Below are 18995 nucleotides of genomic sequence, written 5' to 3'. Positions count from 1 at the left end.
CCTACTGTGGGTGATAAAGCCCTACTGTGGGTGATAAAGCCTACTGTGGGTGATAAAGCCCTACTGTGGGTGATAAAGCCCTACTGTGGGTGATGAAGCCCTACTGTGGGTGATAAAGCCCTACTCTGGGTGATAAAGCCCTACTGTGGGTGATAAAGCCTACTGTGGGTGATAAAGCCCTACTGTGGGTGATAAAGCCCTACTGTGGGTGATAAAGCCCTACTCTGGGTGATAAAGCCCTACTCTGGGTGATAAAGCCCTACTGTGGGTGATAAAGCCTACTGTGGGTGATAAAGCCCTACTGTGGGTGATAAAGCCCTACTGTGGGTGATAAAGCCTACTGTGGGTGATGAAGCCCTACTGTGGGTGATAAAGCCCTAGTGTGGGTGATAAAGCCCTACTGTGGGTGATAAAGCCCTACTGTGGGTGATAAAGCCCTACTGTGGGTGATAAAGCCCTACTGTGGGTGATAAAGCCCTACTGTGGGTGATAAAGTCCTTCTGTGGGTGATAAAGCCTACTGTGGGTGATAAAGCCTACTGTGGGTGATGAAGCCCTACTGTGGGTGATAAAGCCCTACTCTGGGTGATAAAGCCCTACTGTGGGTGATAAAGCCTACTGTGGGTGATGAAGCCCTACTGTGGGTGATAAAGCCCTACTGTGGGTGATAAAGCCCTACTGTGGGTGATAAAGCCCTACTGTGGGTGATAAAGCCCTACTGTGGGTGATAAAGCCCTACTGTGGGTGATAAAGCCCTACTGTGGGTGATAAAGCCCCACTGTGGGTGATAAAGCCCTACTGTGGGTGATAAAGCCCTACTGTGGGTGATAAAGCCCTACTGTGGGTGATAAAGCCCCACTGTGGGTGATAAAGCCCTACCGTGGGTGATAAAGCCCTACTGTGGGTGATAAAGCCCTACTGTGGGTGATAAAGCCCTACTGTGGGTGATAAAGTCCTTCTGTGGGTGCAATATTAATGGTTGTATAACTGCTTGAAGTGTCGTCAGTCACACCTCTTTTTGTTATTTTGTTGTTGTTGTTATTTTGTTGTTGCTATTATTTTGTTGTTGTTGTTGTTATTTTGCTGTTGTTGTTGGTGGTGCTGGAGGTGTTGCTGTTATTCTTATTGTTATTGCTGTTGTTGCTGTTATTGTTGTTGGTGGTATTATTATTATTATTATTATTATTATTATTATTATTATTATTATTATTATTATTATTATTATTATTATTATTATTATTATTTGTCATGATCATCCTCTCTCGTCATTCATTTTGTAAAGTTCAGTGTTCCTGGAGTTAAAGCTCTTTTAGTTTGATGAAATATATTGAAGAAAGCGTGAAGACAGAGACGAGGTGCAGAGTCCACGCTTACTGGGCCAACGTTTCTCTTTGAGTTTGTGTATAGAGCTTTATCAAGTCATGATTTCATGAAGCTCTACACAGAGCTCAGCTGCGTTTAAACAAAAGCATGTTTAGTCACCTGTGTCTCCAGCATCAGCTTGTTTGCTGTTATGCAGGAGGGAGTTCCAGCCCAAATTGCTCATTATTTACTCAGTTGGTTACGGTGAAGGTTTTTTGTCTGTAACCTCAATTTGCATTAAGAGGAGTGAAAGGAATTTGAATTACATGTTACCTTGAAATCGTAGTTGAATCAGGAAGTTGTTTTGTGGACGATATTTCGACAGGTTGAGAAAGATACAAGAATTCAGTAACACATTTTTATTACAAAGAAATATCGCTCTTTAAATTGCCTCTAAGTCACGAATAAAACATTACTAAGAGGGTAAATGTTGTCCATACTTGTGTTTTTTCCACAAGGTAACAGCGGTATTTTAATAATATATTCCGAGCAGCAGAATGTACGCAATAACTCCAGGTCACCATTAAGCTAAGATTAAAATATTAATCTGTATAATATTAATTACAAAAGAGCTTCCATGGTATTTAGAATATCTTACACATACAGCAAGAAAATCTTGGAGTCGGTAAAGACTGCATTTAAGCATAATATACCCATATCACGAAGCCATTGCAGCTATGGTGTAAGCAGTACCTGTCACTGAGGTTACCAGTTCAGTGCAGAACTACGGTATCGTTGTCTTCATAAAATTACATCGTTTCCTGACCATTTCAGAGTATGTAGTAGACAGATTTCCTCATGATATAGATACATACAATCCATATTTTATTACGCCCATGTGAGCGTCGTCTGTACACTACAAGTCAAGAATGGGGTGAATAAGCTCTCAGTGTATATACACTGAAAGATATAAACACCTCTCAATGTATGTATACTGAAAGATATACACCTTTCAGTATATAAACATTGAGGGACACCTCTCCGTGTATACACACACAAGGTTAGTTCCAGAGCTAAGGGAAATGTCCTACGAAGAAAGCTTAAGGAAAGTCGGCCTGACGACACTGGAGGACAGGAGAGTTAGGGAAGACATGATAACAACATACAAAATACTGTGGGGAATAAACAAGGTGGACAGAGACAGTATGTTCCAGAGAGGGGACACAGAAACAAGGGGTCATATTTGGAAGTTGAAGACCCAGATGAGTCAAAGGGATGTTAGGAAGTATTTCTTCAGTCATAGAGTAGTCAGGAAGTGGAATAGTCTAGTGGAGGCAGGAGCCATACATAGCTTTAAGATGAGGTATGATAAAGCTCATGGAGCAGGTAGAGAGAGGACCCAGTAGCACTCAGTGAAGGGGCGAGGAGCTGAGTCTCGACCCCTGCAACCACAATTACTTGAGTACAGTTAGGTGAGTACATTTTAATATATACCCATGTGGCAAAAATATCGGAGATAGTTATTATTTATGGAAGTTGTATCTGGACAAATTCATTTTTGATGCAACGTTCATGTGTTGAATGTGTGTCTGTCATCATGATTGATGTAACTCTCACAGTTGATATTCTAAACCTGTTTTTTTTTTACTGTACTGAATACAAGTGCTGTTTTTTTTATCATATTTAATTGTGCTACTACCACTACTACTACTACTACCACTACTACTACTACCACTACTACTACTACTACTACTACTACTACTACTACTACTACTACTACTACTACTACTATTTCTATTACTATTACTGTTACTATTACTTCTACACTGTTAATAATATTATAATAAGAATAACAATAATAATTATATTATTATTATCATTATTATTATTATTATTATTATTATCTTTATTATTGATATTATTCATTGATAATAAAATAATAAAAGTATATGAAATAAATTTTAAACTAATGTTTCTTAAACTTTTAATTTACATAATCTTTGAAAATTGAAAAAAAAATCTCGTATAATAATAAATAATATATATATATATATATATATATATATATATATATATATATATATATATATATATATATATATATATATATATATATATATATATATATATATATATATACATATATATATATATATATATATATATATATATATATATATATATATATATATATATATATATATATATATATATATATATATATATATATATATTTAACTGCCTTAGAAATTATTCTTTTCACAAAAAATTAATAGTAATGTTATGAAGAAATTTTACACTGGATATACAATATATATATCTCAGTGTGTATATATATCGAGAGATTATTTTAATCTATATTTTAGGTATTAAGGTCTTCTTGATGTTAAATGTTAGGTAACAGTACACAAGTGCAACTAATGTGACATTTTATTGTGGCAACGTTTCCCTTGACAAAGCTCCTGGAGAGCGAAACGTTGCCACAATGTAATGTCACATTTATCGCACTTGTGTCCTGTTATCTAACATATTGTCAGTAATTCTACTAACATCATTACAAAAATTGGATATCAACATTATTTTTTTAAATTACTAATTCCTAGAAAAGGTGATAATTTTATACAGGATACATAAGTAGATAACACCCTTTCTTCTAATTATGGTCCCTCAACCTTGAAGTAGGGAACAAACATACTTATGGAAAAAATCTAGAGATTTATTCGCAAGAGCTGTTTATTTTCCTCCACTAACTCTTCCTATATAAGTATGTAATGAATATTTGTGAATACTCAATAATAACCCACATGGAGACAGAAACTCTGCGATCCTCTTCAGCAGATGATCCCACAAGGGGATCGAAATATACAGAACAATTAATCTTCTGTGTTTCTTCATGCGAGTTATTAAAGAGCAAAAAGACCATATTAATGTAGTAGAGATTGAAAAACAAATTGAGAATAAAGCTCTTTATAGTTAAGTTGGGTTTCTCAGACATAGTTGGTTGTCATCAGTGACCTCGTCAGTATAAAGAAACTTCTGACACATTTACAAGACCCGAACTAAAGGAAACAATAGTTCTTTTCTTTCAACAAACCGGCCGTATCCCACCGAGGCAAGGTTGCCCAAGAAGAAAAAAGAAAGTTTTTCTTTTTAAATTTAGTAATTTATACAGAAGAAGGGGTTACTAGCCTCTTGCTCCCGGCATTTTAGTCGCCTCTTACGACACGCATGGCTTACGGAGGAAGAATTCTGTTCCACTTCCCCATGGAGATAATAGTTATACACAAATATCCCCGAACATAGGAGAGAGAAGCTTATGACGACGTAAACAAGTCGCACTAACAAACAAAGGTGTGAAAGCCAGAATATATAGGAGAGAGGGACAGGGACGGGACAGAGAGCGGAAGAAGTTAAGAAGTGGAGGTAATAGTAATGCTGGTAGTGGAAGTAGTAGTAGTAGTAGTAGTAGTTGTAGTAGTAGTAGTAGTAGTAGTTGTAGTAGTAGTAGTAGTAGTAGTAGTAGTAGTAGTAGTAGTAGTAGTAGTAGTAGTGGTAGTAGTAGTAGTAGTAGTAATAGTTGAATACCGCTTTTGTGTTTCTTAAACTTTTAATTTATATAATCTTTGAAAATTGAAAAAAAAAAAATCTTGTATAATCCAAAAGTCAAAAAAAAAAAAAAAAAAGACAGCCAAACATATATTAAACTGCCTTGAAAATGATCCTTTTTACAAAAAAAATATTAGTAATGTTATGACGAAATTTTACACTGGATATACAATATATATATCTCAGTGTGTATATACATCGACGTATTTATTTGAGATCATGAGAAGAAAAAAAAACACATTATAATGACAGGAATAAACCCCGACTGTACAATGAAAATGACTAAATTAAGACTATATTTCCATTCGTCCTGGAAAAAGCTGATATTAGCCCAAGACTATTACAAACGTCGAATAGTTTTATTAATAGTAACTTAGCCTAATTATAAATTGAATTATTGACTTTTTAAACTTATTTATGGAACTGTTTTCCATATACACTAAATTAATAAGTTTGGATCGACTTAGTTTTATTTATTGAAATTAATATTAATATAATTTATATAATTTATAATTGTATATATGTCCTGGAAGTAATTGAGTATTTGATCTCATATTATATTGAAAATTATTTCGTAATATGACAGATTAGTTAACTTTGGTAACTGGTTTAAATTAATTTCTTATAGAAATTCCCAGGATTGCAATGATGAAATTGTGTAACATTAATGGTTAAAGATTGTTATATCAGTATCTACTGTGTGTGTGTGTGTGTGTGTGTGTGTGTGTGTGTGTGTGTGTGTGTGTGTGTGTGTGTGTGTGTGTGTGTGTGTGTGTGTGTGTGTACTCACCTGTTTGTGGTTGCAGGGGTCGATTCACAGTTCCTGGCCCCGCCTCTTCACTGATCAAAAACTAGGTCCCCTCTCTCCCTGCTCCATGAACTTTATCATACCTCTTCTTAAAGCTGTCTATGGATCCTGCCTCCACTACATCACTCTCCAGCTTGTTCCACTTACTGATAACTCTGTAACTGACGAAATGCTCCCTAACAACCCTATAACTCATCTGGCAGCTTGTGCATGTGTACTCACCTAGTTGTACTCACCTAGTTGAGGTTGCAGGGGTCGAGTCCGAGCTCCTGGCCCCGCCTCTTCACTGATCGCTACTAGGTCACTCTCCCTGAACCGTGAGCTTTATCATGCCTCTGCTTAAAGCTATGTATGGATCCTGCCTCCACTACATCGCTTCCCAAACTATTCCACTTCCTGACTACTCTGTGGCTGAAGAAATACTTCCTAACATCCCTGTGATTTATCTGTGTCTTCAGCTTCCAACTGTGTCCCCTTGTTACTGTGTCCAATCTCTGGAACATCCTGTCTTTGTCCACCTTGTCAATTCCTCTCAGCATTTTGTATGTCGTTATCATGTCCCCCCTATCTCTCCTGTCCTCCAGTCTCGTCAGGTTGATTTCCCTTAACCTCTCCTCGTAGGACATACCTCTTAGCTCTAGGACTAGTCTTGTTGCAAACCTTTGCACTTTCTCTAGTTTCTTTACGTGCTTGGCTAGGTGTGGGTTCCAAACTAGTGCCGCATACTCTAATATGGGCCTAACGTACACGGTTACCTGGAGGTTACCTGGAGGTTATTCCGGGGATCAACGCCCCCGCGGCCCGGTCCATGACCAGGCCTCCCGATGGATCAGGTGTGCAGGGTTCTGAACGATTCCTTATTACGATGTCGGAATGCTGTTCTGAGGTTTGCCAGGCGCCCATATGCTGCAGCAGTTATTTGGTTGATGTGCGCTTCAGGAGATGTGCCTGGTGTTATACTCACCCCAAGATCTTTTTCCTTGAGTGAGGTTTGTAGTGTCTGGCCCCCTAGACTGTATTCCGTCTGCGGTCTTCTTTGCCCTTCCCCAATCTTCATGACTTTGCACTTGGTGTGTGTGTGTGTGTGTGTGTGTGTGTGTGTGTGTGTGTGTGTTTGCATATAAAACACAGCACAACATGAAAGAATTCAATGACTTACCAATGCATCAAAGCAGTGTAACATTTAGCAACACATCAACTAAACACAAACGGTGAGTAATGAATTTTTCACTAACCCGTGGATTACTCAGACTGCTGGTAGTGCTACACACACGCACGCGGTGGTCAGTGACACGGTGAACACGGGGTCTCCGCCCAGTGGTCACTGGGAGGTTAGAAAACAGCACACGTGACCGTGTAGAAGTCAACTGACCTCGATGGCCAAACTTGACCATGTCTGTGTTGAAAAACACGTCTACCTACCTCCGCACAACAACTGACACATGATTAGTATTATCTCTGCTGATGCTGCTGTTTCTGCGGGTGTAAGTGATGCTGCTGTTGCTGATGCTGTGGTGTTGCTGCTGCTGGTACTACTGGTGGTGGTGTTGCTGCTGCTGGTGCTGTTGGTACTGGTGGTGGTGGTGTTGCTCTTGCTGGTACTGCTGGTGGTGGTGTTGCTGCTACTGGTGCTGCTGGTGCTACTGGTGGTGGTGTTGCTGCTGCTGGTACTGCTGGTGGTGGTGTTGCTGCTGGTCGTGCTGCTGGTACTGCTGGCGGTGGTGCTGCTACTGTTGCTGCTGTTGGTGCTGCTGGTGCTGCTGGTGGTGGTGTTGCTGCTGGTCGTGCTGCTGGTACTGCTGGTGGTGCTGCTGCTGCTGTTGCTGCTGTTGGTGCTGCTGGTGCTGCTGGTGGTGGTGCTGCTGCTGGTCGTGTTGCTGGTACTGCTGGTGGTGGTGTTGCTGGTGGTGCTGCTGGTACTGCTGGCGGTGGTATTGCTGCTGGTCGTGCTGCTGGTACTGCTGGTGGTGGTGTTGCTGCTGGTCGTGCTGCTGGTACTGCTGGTGGTGGTGTTGCTGCTGGTCGTGCTGCTGGTACTGCTGGTGGTGGTGTTGCTGCTGGTCGTGCTGCTGGTACTGCTGGTGGTGGTGTTGCTGCTGGTCGTGCTGCTGGTACTGCTGGTGGTGGTGTTGCTGGTGGTGCTGCTGGTACTGCTGGTGGTGGTATTGCTGCTGGTCGTTCTGCTGGTACTGCTGGTAGTGGTGTTGCTGCTGGTCGTTCTGCTGGTATTGCTGGTGGTGGTTTTGCTGCTGGTCGTGTTGCTGGTACTGCTGGTGGTGGTGTTGCTGGTGGTGCTGCTGGTACTGCTGGCGGTGGTATTGCTGCTGGTCGTGCTGCTGGTACTGCTGGTGGTGGTGTTGCTGCTGGTCGTGCTGCTGGTACTGCTGGTGGTGGTGTTGCTGCTGGTCGTGCTGCTGGTACTGCTGGTGGTGGTGTTGCTGCTGGTCGTGCTGCTGGTACTGCTGGTGGTGGTGTTGCTGCTGGTCGTGCTGCTGGTACTGCTGGTGGTGGTGTTGCTGGTGGTGCTGCTGGTACTGCTGGTGGTGGTATTGCTGCTGGTCGTTCTGTTGATACTGCTGCTGGTGGTGTTGCTGCTGGTCGTTCTGCTGGTACTGCTGGTGGTGGTATTGCTGCTGGTCGTGCTGCTGGTACTGCTGGTGGTGGTGTTGCTGGTGGTATTGCTGCTGGTACTGCTGGTGGTGGTGTTGCTGCTGGTCGTGTTGCTGGTACTGCTGGTGGTGGTGTTGCTGCTGGTCGTGTTGCTGGTACTGCTGGTGGTGGTGTTGCTGCTGGTCGTTCTGCTGGTACTGCTGGTGGTGGTATTGCTGCTGGTCGTGCTGCTGGTACTGCTGGTGGTGGTGTTGCTGCTGGTCGTGCTGCTGGTACTGCTGGTGGTGGTGTTGCTGCTGGTCGTGCTGCTGGTACTGCTGGTGGTGGTATTGCTGCTGGTCGTGCTGCTGGTACTGCTGGTGGTGGTGTTGCTGCTGGTCGTGCTGCTGGTACTGCTGGTGGTGGTGTTGCTGGTGGTGCTGCTGGTACTGCTGGTGGTGGTGTTGCTGCTGGTCGTGTTGCTGGTACTGCTGGTGGTGGTATTGCTGGTGGTATTGCTGCTGGTACTGCTGGTGGTGCTGCTGGTACTGCTGGTGGTGGTGTTGCTGCTGGTCGTGCTGCTGGTACTGCTGGTCGTGGTATTGCTGCTGGTCGTGCTGCTGGTACTGCTGGTGGTGGTGTTGCTGCTGGTCGTGCTGCTGGTACTGCTGGTGGTGGTGTTGCTGCTGGTCGTGCTGCTGGTACTGCTGGTGGTGGTGTTGCTGCTGGTCGTGCTGCTGGTACTGCTGGTGGTGGTGTTGCTGCTGGTCGTTCTGCTGGTACTGCTGGTGGTGGTATTGCTGCTGGTCGTGCTGCTGGTACTGCTGGTGGTGGTATTGCTGCTGGTCGTGCTGCTGGTACTGCTGGTGGTGGTGTTGCTGCTGGTCGTGCTGCTGGTACTGCTGGTGGTGGTGTTGCTGCTGGTCGTGCTGCTGGTACTGCTGGTGGTGGTGTTGCTGCTGGTCGTGCTGCTGGTACTGCTGGTGGTGGTGTTGCTGCTGGTCGTGCTGCTGGTACTGCTGGTGGTGGTATTGCTGCTGGTCGTGCTGCTGGTACTGCTGGTGGTGGTGTTGCTACTGGTCGTTCTGCTGGTACTGCTGGTGGTGGTGTTGCTGCTGGTCGTGTTGCTGGTATTGCTGCTGGTGGTATTGCTGCTGGTCGTGCTGCTGGTACTGCTGGTGGTGGTGTTGCTGGTGGTCGTTCTGCTGGTACTGCTGGTGGTGGTGTTGCTGCTGGTCGTTCTGCTGGTACTGCTGGTGGTGGTGTTGCTGCTGGTCGTGCTGCTGGTACTGCTGGTGGTGGTGTTGCTGCTGGTCGTGCTGCTGGTACTGCTGGTGGTGGTGTTGCTGCTGGTCGTTCTGCTGGTACTGCTGGTGGTGGTATTGCTGCTGGTCGTGCTGCTGGTACTGCTGGTGGTGGTATTGCTGCTGGTCGTGCTGCTGGTACTGCTGGTGGTGGTGTTGCTGCTGGTCGTGCTGCTGGTACTGCTGGTGGTGGTGTTGCTGCTGGTCGTGCTGCTGGTACTGCTGGTGGTGGTGTTGCTGCTGGTCGTGCTGCTGGTACTGCTGGTGGTGGTGTTGCTGCTGGTCGTGCTGCTGGTACTGCTGGTGGTGGTATTGCTGCTGGTCGTGCTGCTGGTACTGCTGGTGGTGGTGTTGCTACTGGTCGTTCTGCTGGTACTGCTGGTGGTGGTGTTGCTGGTGGTCGTTCTGCTGGTACTGCTGGTGGTGGTGTTGCTGCTGGTCGTTCTGCTGGTACTGCTGGTGGTGGTGTTGCTGCTGGTCGTGCTGCTGGTACTGCTGGTGGTGGTGTTGCTGGTGGTACTGATGCTGGTGCTGCTGGTGGTGGTGTTGCTGCTGGTCGTGCTGCTGGTACTGCTGGTGGTGGTGTTGCTGCTGGTCGTGCTGCTGGTGCTGCTGGTGGTGGTGTTGCTGCTGGTCGTGCTGCTGGTACTGCTGGTGGTGGTGTTGCTGCTGGTCGTGCTGCTGGTACTGCTGGTGGTGGTGTTGCTGGTGGTACTGATGCTGGTGCTGCTGGTGGTGGTGTTGCTGCTGGTCGTGCTGCTGGTACTGCTGGTGGTGGTGTTGCTTGTGGTACTGATGCTGGTGCTGCTGGTGGTGGTGTTGCTGGTGGTACTGATGCTGGTACTGCTGGTGGTGGTGTTGCTGGTGGTACTGATGCTGGTACTGCTGGTGGTGGTGTTGCTGGTGGTACTGATGCTGGTGCTGCTCGTGGTGGTGTTGCTGGTGGTACTGATGCTGGTACTGCTGGTGGTGGTGTTGCTGGTGGTGGTGCTGCTGGTGCTGCTGCTCATTATATATGCATTTTCCACATATGTTTCATACTCTTCAGTTATATTTACATCTTTGATTACCCAGTATACTGTTCATTGCAATCTTCTTACAGTTAAATACGATTTTACAATGTAAATTATACTTATTATTATTTTTATTCTCCTTTTCGTCTTCTTCTTCTTCCTCTCTTCTTCTTCTTCAAGATGGCAGCAGAAACACCATGATAAATTAGTTGATCAAGGTGGATTTAAATGCTTTTTCAGGTGTGTCAGTGTGCCAGCTGGTACCGTGAAAGAAACTATTTATTATGCAAGTACAGGAGTTAGATGACGGATTGCTCTCAGCAGGAGCTACCACGTGAAGGATAATATAAATAACGTAATGCAAAGGATGGAGGGGAAATGATACCGCTCTAGAGGTGGAAAATTTAATGACTGCCTCTGGAAGATGGGTGGGAATGTTGCTGTTCAGGAGATGGGAAATTTATTGTCTGTCTCTGGAAGATGGGTGGGAATGTTGCTGTTCTGGAGATGGGAAATATATTGCCTGCCTCTGGAAGATGGGTGGGAATGTTGCTGTTCAGATGGGAAATATATTGCATGCCTCTGGAAGATGGGTGGGAATGTTGCTGTTCTGGAGGTGGGAAATATATTGCCTGCCTCTGGAAGATGGGTGGGAATGTTGCTGTTCTGGAGGTGGGAAATATATTGCCTGCCTCTAGAAGATGGGTGGGAATGTTGCTGTTCAGGAGATGGGAAATATATTGCCTGCCTCTGGAAGATGGGTAGGAATGTTGCTGTTCTGGAGGTGGGAAATATATTGCCTGCCTCTGGAAGATGGGTAGGAATGTTGCTGTTCTGGAGGTGGGAAATATATTGCCTGCCTCTAGAAGATGGGTGGGAATGTTGCTGTTCTGGAGGTGGGAAATATATTGCCTGCCTCTGGAAGATGGGTAGGAATGTTGCTGTTCTGGAGGTGGGAAATATATTGCCTGCCTCTGGAAGATGGGTAGGAATGTTGCTGTTCTTGAGGTGGGAAATATATTGCCTGCCTCTGGAAGATGGGTAGGAATGTTGCTGTTCTGGAGGTGGGAAATATATTGCCTGCCTCTGGAAGATGGGTAGGAATGTTGCTGTTCTGGAGGTGGGAAATATATTGCCTGCCTCTGGAAGATGGGTGGGAATGTTGCTGTTCTTGAGGTGGGAAATATATTGCCTGCCTCTGGAAGATGGGTAGGAATGTTGCTGTTCTGGAGGTGGGAAATATATTGCCTGCCTCTGGAAGATGGGTGGGAATGTTGCTGTTCTGGAGGTGGGAAATATATTGCCTGCCTCTGGAAGATGGGTAGGAATGTTGCTGTTCTGGAGGTGGGAAATATATTGCCTGCCTCTGGAAGATGGGTAGGAATGTTGCTGTTCTGGAGGTGGGAAATATATTGCCTGCCTCTGGAAGATGGGTGGGAATGTTGCTGTTCTGGAGGTGAGAAATACAATGCCTGCCTCAGGAAGATGAGTGAAGATATCGTGGCTCTGTGAGAAATATCTGATGTGGAAAATTTATGACCAGGATTATTCAGGAAATGCACAAACGATTTCACAGAGGCACATAAATATTATAAACTTAGGTAATTGAAAAAATGTAGATTTATCCCAGAATAACCGTGTATATTCGCTGAGAGTTATATCTATATTTTAGGTATTAAATTATTATTGATTGGTGGTGAACAGGTTACATGTGGTTTGCTTTTGAAGGGCTCATGATTACAATTTACAAGCCGTAACAGATTTTGTTAAGAATAACAGAGTCTATTCTGATCATGTGGTGGAATCCGTTTTCTGTAATGGAAAGCACCATAACATTTTTTATATTTTAATAACGGGTAGTGGAAGACTTTATTAAGATAAGATAAGATTTCGTTCGGATTTTTAACCCCGGAGGGTTAGCCACCCAGGATAACTCAAGAAAGTCAGTGCGTCATCGAGGACTGTCTAACTTATTTCCATTGGGGTCCTTAATCTTGTCCCTCAGGATGCCACCCACACCAGTCGTCAACACCCAAGTACCTACTTGCTGCTAGGTGAACAGGACAACAGGTGTAAGGAAACGTGTCAAAATGTTTCCACCCGCCGGGAATCGAACCCGGGCCCTCCGTGTGTGAAGCGGGAGCTTTAGCCACCAGGCAACCGGATTACATTAAACTGGAAGACTAGGAATCCATTATAGCCCAAAAGAGTGACTTACCTTCACTGGGCGGCCTTAGGTTCTACCCCAATGGAAATAAGTCACTTTGATAATTGCACTTATGTGTATCTGTACCTAAATAAATTTATTAATTAACCCTCACCATCAATTAGCTTTTAGGTGTCTATTTTCTTCTACGTAGCAGAAAATTAATTATGAGATGTTTACCTGGAGTATACCTGGAGAGGGTTTAGGGGGTCAACGCCCCCGCGGCCCGGTCTATGACTAGGCCTCATGGTGGATCAGAGCCTGATCAATCAGGCTGTTACTGCTGGCTAGATAACTGCTTTTAGCCTGTAAAATTTATTCGTTTAAAAAATATAAATCCTAAATAATGTTGAAAACATTCCTCTGGTGCCCAGACGGAACATTCACTGTTGGTTGGGTATTACGTAGTGTGTTTATTATGTAGTATATTGGTGAATATTATATAAAGAAAAGCTGTCTATATATATTGTCATTTTCCGTGATTAGTTCTGAAACCGGACGTGTATTACTCCTGGCCACTCTGACAGACCAAGAATGTTACGCAAAAGTGTAACAGTGGGTCACTGTATAACGTAATCACTGGTATGCACATTAGCCTTGAAGCTGGTCGACTTTGCGAGAGTTGTTAAGGCTACATGTCACCTGCTCACAGTCAATCAAGACTAACCTCCAAATTAAAGATTAAACTCACTTCATATATTCACTGACAGATATTCACCTTACTATGTATATTTCTTGTTAAGTGTTCGGTCTTGGGCGAGTTCCTAACACCTGCTGCCTCTGTTCACCTAGCAATAAGTAGAAACTTTCGAAACTAATGGAAAGTAGAATGCTGCATCCTGGGTGAGGACCTAAGAATCCAAACGAAAATAAGCAACACTGCTTGACATCATTAGGGGTTATGATGGTCAATTCACTTTCATTCGTTATAATTCAGAATATAGACTGCCACTTTTTTTTTACCACCGTCAAGATATTAGTACCATTACCAGCTTCTTAATGGCAATCAGAAAGTGCAAAGAATCCGCATTATGAAGGTCTATAAAAGTATTACCACTTTTTTTTTATCTTGCAAGCACAAAGGTCGAGAACGTTGAAATTTGAAGACAAGGTCATTACGACACATAATAATCTGGAAGATTATCTCAGATTATTTCTGCTGTTTTTTTTCAACAGCTCATAAATATGAATACTAACTTTGAGTGGGTCAGAGATAAAACATTTTGACACTCATTTTGAAGAAAGAATGGGATTAATTGTTAATACTTCAGTTACGGCTCTCTCGGCTAATAACCAAAGGGAGGGACTAGAGCCAAATCTCATTACACTTGTTGGCCCGGTTCACCTAACCTTAAGGACACAGGATATCATATACATGTGTGTGTGTGTGTGTTAGTGTATTATAATGCTCTCCTCTTATATTTTGCTTATCTCCTCTCATTCTCCTCGTGTATCAGTAGTAATCGAGGTCCAAAGAGCGATACGTCATCAATAAAACGTGTCCTGTAAGAGAATACATTCATATATACCTTTATTCCACCTCTTATTCTGTAAATTTAACTGTCCACGAAAAGTCATTCAGACTTTTGTCATATCACAGAGACAATGGAGACCTGACGGGCTCACCAGAGTGACGATGAGTGATATTCTTATGAAGACTGACGCAACACAGCCAACACCTTATTCTCTACCTGATATTTATTTTGCAAGAAATTGTAAAGAACGTATATTCTCGTTTCGTTTTTTATTTCTTTATTGAAAAGTATCCTAGAGAAGTGAGTAAAATAGTTAAATATCCTTAAGTTATTGTAAACTTATCTGAAATATATTTAGTTGGATTAGGCTAAATTAAATTGCGTTTGTTATAATAAGGTTAGGTAAGTTTTCTAAGGTTCTTTTGATACAAAATTATTAATTTTTACACTAACATAAATTAAAAAAAAATATATCTCTAAACGTATAAGAGAAAATTTTAGAAAGGACATAATTTTAAATGAGTTCTTGTTAATTGACCATATATATATATATATATATATATATATATATATATATATATATATATATATATATATATATATATATATATATATATATATATATATATATATATATATATATATATATATGTATAATGAGTAAAGTTAATTCTCTTTATTGATGAGCTGGAAACTAATTTCTTTTAGCTGGTGAATTTCACTGGAATTACTTCCTAAGTAGCGAAACACAAAGACTCTGACTCACGATATTGTTCGACACTCATATCGCGCTTCATATAATTTAATTATTTGATATTTACTCAAGGTGAATGGCCTCCCTCTTTTTATTACCTATAATTTTTAGATGAATTGTGTTCTTCTTGAAATGAATTGTTTTTATGTTTAAAAATACATTGTTGTAAATGTATTTCATATTGTCGTTTCTGTGAATGTGGACGTGACGACCACGACAGATCAAGGCTTAACTTTAATGACCGGAATTCAGAACGAAATAAGAATCGCTGCTTCGGAGGCGAAAGCCACGACTGCTGTGAGAAAGAGTCTACAGATTGTATTGAAACCTCATCAGTATACGGGGACGCTGTAAATTTTGAAGGTAATTGATATACTGGTTTGTCAGTTATATTTCAGACACACACACTCACACCAGCGAGGAGGAGCCAGGTGCTATGAATCGACCCCTGCAACCACAAATAGGTGAGTACACACACACACACACACACACACACACACACACACACACACACACACACTAGTAAAAAGAATAATAGACAACATGAGTTCCATATTTGCTCGTAACAACTATCAACTTTCCCAGACTGTCAGGTTCCCTCAGGTACAAAGTAAACATTCACCGTAATTCCTGGACCACTACAGTACACAACCATCAGTACTATATTTTAAACTATTTAACCCAATACTCGAATACATTTGCGTTAAGATACGTGATTATCTGATGAAAAAAACACATGGAAAAATACGCTTGTATTGCCACTCTGTTTAGTTCTTCGTAGATCTTTATAGTGTCAGCGTCAGGCTCAAGTTAATGCAGGAATTAAATCAAATATTTTGTATCTTTAGTGGCAAGTAGGGATCTCATAAACAGAATTTGTTTATTGATTTTTACGTGCGTTGTTGTGTTTGTGTGTGTGTGTGTGTGTGTGTGTGTGTGTGTGTGTGTGTGTGTGTGTGTGTGTGTGTGTGTGTGTTTTATGCAAATCTTCACTAACGTTCGTAGTAACATCAAGCTTCAAAAGTGTTCATTGATAAATAATAATAATAATAATAATAATAATAATAATAATAATAATAATAATAATAATAATAATAATAATAATAATAATCTTCATATACTATAATTAATTAAGACTTCAAACTAAATTTCAGAGTTGACAGTCAACTTAAAATAAGGAATGTATATGTAAATTCTTAATAAATGAAAATTATTTATTTTGCATTTTGTGTAGTATATAAGAAATGTTGACCAATATCTTCAGTTTTGACCAGGAACGCAGGAGACTTGACTCAGGTGGGAAATGTTACTTTCTGCCGTAGTGACCATCACGACGACGCTCACAGATGATGGCCTTTTCGTGGTGGCAGGCGACATCGTGCCATCTAATGCCATCCTTGTAGAAGTCGTTGAGTACTGCCAGACAGAACTCCTTACCGTCCTCTCGGTTGTCCGGTTGTGGAATTCCCAGACTGTGAAAGGAAAGGTGTTTAGTCCTTTGCGCTCTTGCCTTTGCTGGAACACTAAAAATGATCGTTATGTTATAAATGGAAACTTTAAGAACCATCTTTATATCGAGAATGACAGATATTTTATTTTTGTCACTGAATAATGTTTTTAAATGGCAGTGACTGAAATTTGGAAATCTTGATCTTAACTGAATCATTTTCTTGATTAATATAACGTCAGGAAAGTCCATAGACAAGACTCACCCTCCAGTGTGAGACCAGTTGATACCGTAGAAGGGATAGCCAGAGGGCCAAGCGAATTCATAGCCATTACGGTAACCACCTGTCCAGATGTACTCCAGTTTGTCTGTGATAAACAAGTATTAGATTACCCAACTAACTAATATCAAAGAGGATCCCTTGGCATATTACAAGGCTAGGCAATAAGATACCTAAGAGCTGTACAAGTGTCTTTCACCAATTTGTCGATACTGTGTGTAATATATAAAGGACTCTTGATTTGACCTCTTTTTTCCTCTAGCAAATGTGGAACAACTCTTCGCTCACTCTCTTCCCCTTTCTTTTTACAAATGTACCCGAGTTAGTTTATTTATAAAGAACTCCCAAGCACATTTATTACGATCATTTAATTAAGAATTAAAATGAGGAAAAATCATAAAGGAGAATAGTTTTTGCAAAATCTTGATCATTACAGTGGCTTTGTATACATAGATTGTGCTATAAATGTTTCTGATTGTTAATACGTTTAAACTTTACAGGTTTACCATTCAAGCAGAAAAACTATGGCAAAGACCAGAGGAAACCTCAAACCATATAATTGTTGACGTTTTACTGACCTTGGTAGATGATGTTGGAGATAATTTTGTCCTCAGCTGGAGATTCGATGCTGACGCCCTGCCATCCCTTGCCCAGACTGGAGCAGTAATAGTTAGCGGTATGCCAGTCGTACTTCTTGCCTCCGTCGTGACGCCACGAGAAGTGGTAGTCGCTATACTCCAGGCTCAGGTCCACCTGGAATATGGCAGAGTTTGAAGACGTATTTCTGGGGAAAGGCTTTGAAGACGCATTTCTGGGAAAAGACTGAGAGATTAGAGTTTCTGTCTCCGCTGTTCGCTAACGGAGTATCTACCCTCCACAACTCCCTGAGATGAATTACTCCCACGGGTTTTGCCGCTTCACATGAAATGTAATTATACAGTAGGATTTTTATTAATTATTGTTTATTGTATTCACTAGTCTATATATATATATATATATTAATAATTCAATTAACAATTTAAAAAAGGTTCTTTTTCAGTATGGTATTTAAGGAGCGTGATATTTTTACGAGCTAGATCAGTAAGTCAATGGAAGACCTTGATCAAGTGATTGTCAAATTTCTTCTAACAAAATACCACTACCAATTTTAATTTCCTTCTTGTAACAGGCTTTAAAATAATCCCTTTTGTTTAATCTTAGAGGGTTTCTCAACTGGCATTACTCATGCATAGTTACGGAACTTACCGGGCCGTTGCCTCCGCCGCCATGACCAAATCCACCTCCTCCGAATCCACCGCCTGCATATCCACCATAATTCTGGGCCGCCGCCACAGACACCACGGTGAGTACCAACACAACTTTCATCTGCAACACAGACATTCACCTCTTTGATCATTCACGCGTGAGTGAAATGTATTAGTGAAATCACGATCAGCTTGTGGAATTATCACACATTTCGAAGCTTTCCTTTCCGCTAGTTGAGCATCCAACTCTCACGGAAGGACACATCTTTGACATCATCCGGAGGTCTCATCCAGCAGTACACATCATTCACAGCATCTGGATGCTTCATTAGATAATATACAACATTTACAACACTTGGATATGACCATCATTTACTAGCAAATTCCCAAAAATGCATTAAGAATATTTGTGTATTTCTGTGATTTCTAAACTACAGTTAAACTCACCAGAAGACAAACACATTCACCATGTATATACACAGGGATGTGTATATCCTGGCGTATATACACTGAAAAGTGTATATCTCTCGCTAAGTGTTATACGTGACAGTATAAACAAACCAAACCACGGGCGGGGATAGAACTCGCGATCAGAGAGTGGTATGGTTTGTTTGCAATCGTGTCATTACGATTTCGTGAGTGACAGTGTAAGCTAAGCTCCCCAAAGATGACTGCTTCGCCCAGCTGAAGAGCAGAGATTAATTCACCAGCACAATACAGCTACACCCAATGTAATATAAATGCTATCACATAATGGGAAAACGCAATACCTACCGTGTCCAGAGAGGAAGTGTAGCCTCCGTCAGGCCTCTCGCTCTTATATATCTCGCGTCCATTGTGACTTCAGGGTCGACGAAAGCACCCCAGCCTCCCGTGACAAACATTTCTTGCCACTTGGGGTTCAGCATCAAAACGATATTGCCTCAGCACAAAAAAAATGAGAATCTCTGAATAAAAAAAATGATGAA

General features: G+C 42.0%; 2 protein-coding genes across 2 annotated transcripts in view; both read right to left on the bottom strand.

Moving 5' to 3' along the window:
• The window catches only part of LOC128702030 (uncharacterized), a 20673-nt gene extending 13564 nt beyond the window's left edge, over positions 1-7109 (bottom strand). Inside the window, exon 1 of the mRNA XM_053796040.2 lies at positions 6951-7109. Coding sequence (XP_053652015.1) covers positions 6951-7109 — 159 coding nt within the window. The remainder of the gene's footprint in view (positions 1-6950) is intronic.
• Positions 7110-16249: 9140 nt separating this feature from the next.
• Positions 16250-18377, bottom strand: LOC128701987 (uncharacterized). Its single transcript, XM_053796000.2, has 4 exons — positions 18029-18377; positions 17362-17536; positions 16769-16871; positions 16250-16528 (listed from the first exon to the last, which is right to left on the bottom strand). The coding sequence occupies exons 1-4, from the start codon at positions 18161-18163 to the stop codon at positions 16363-16365; spliced, it is 579 nt and encodes a 192-aa protein (XP_053651975.1). The 5' UTR covers positions 18164-18377; the 3' UTR covers positions 16250-16362.
• Between the last annotated feature and the right edge of the window lie 618 nt (positions 18378-18995).

This window comes from Cherax quadricarinatus, chromosome 77, assembly GCF_038502225.1.
Source record: "Cherax quadricarinatus isolate ZL_2023a chromosome 77, ASM3850222v1, whole genome shotgun sequence".
NCBI lineage: Eukaryota > Metazoa > Arthropoda > Malacostraca > Decapoda > Parastacidae > Cherax > Cherax quadricarinatus.
This window is presented reverse-complemented; position numbering and strand designations above follow the sequence as displayed.

Excerpts from the sequence above, each read along its gene's own strand:
- LOC128701987 (XM_053796000.2), bottom strand. The coding sequence starts at position 18,163 with ATGTCTGTGTTGCAGATGAAAGTTGTGTTGGTACTCACCGTGGTGTCT. Across the intron at positions 17,537-18,028 it reads GCGGCGGAGGCAACGGCCCG|GTGGACCTGAGCCTGGAGTA; the intron begins GTAAGTTCCGTA and ends GCCATATTCCAG. Across the intron at positions 16,529-16,768 it reads AACTGGTCTCACACTGGAGG|TCTGGGAATTCCACAACCGG; the intron begins GTGAGTCTTGTC and ends TTCCTTTCACAG.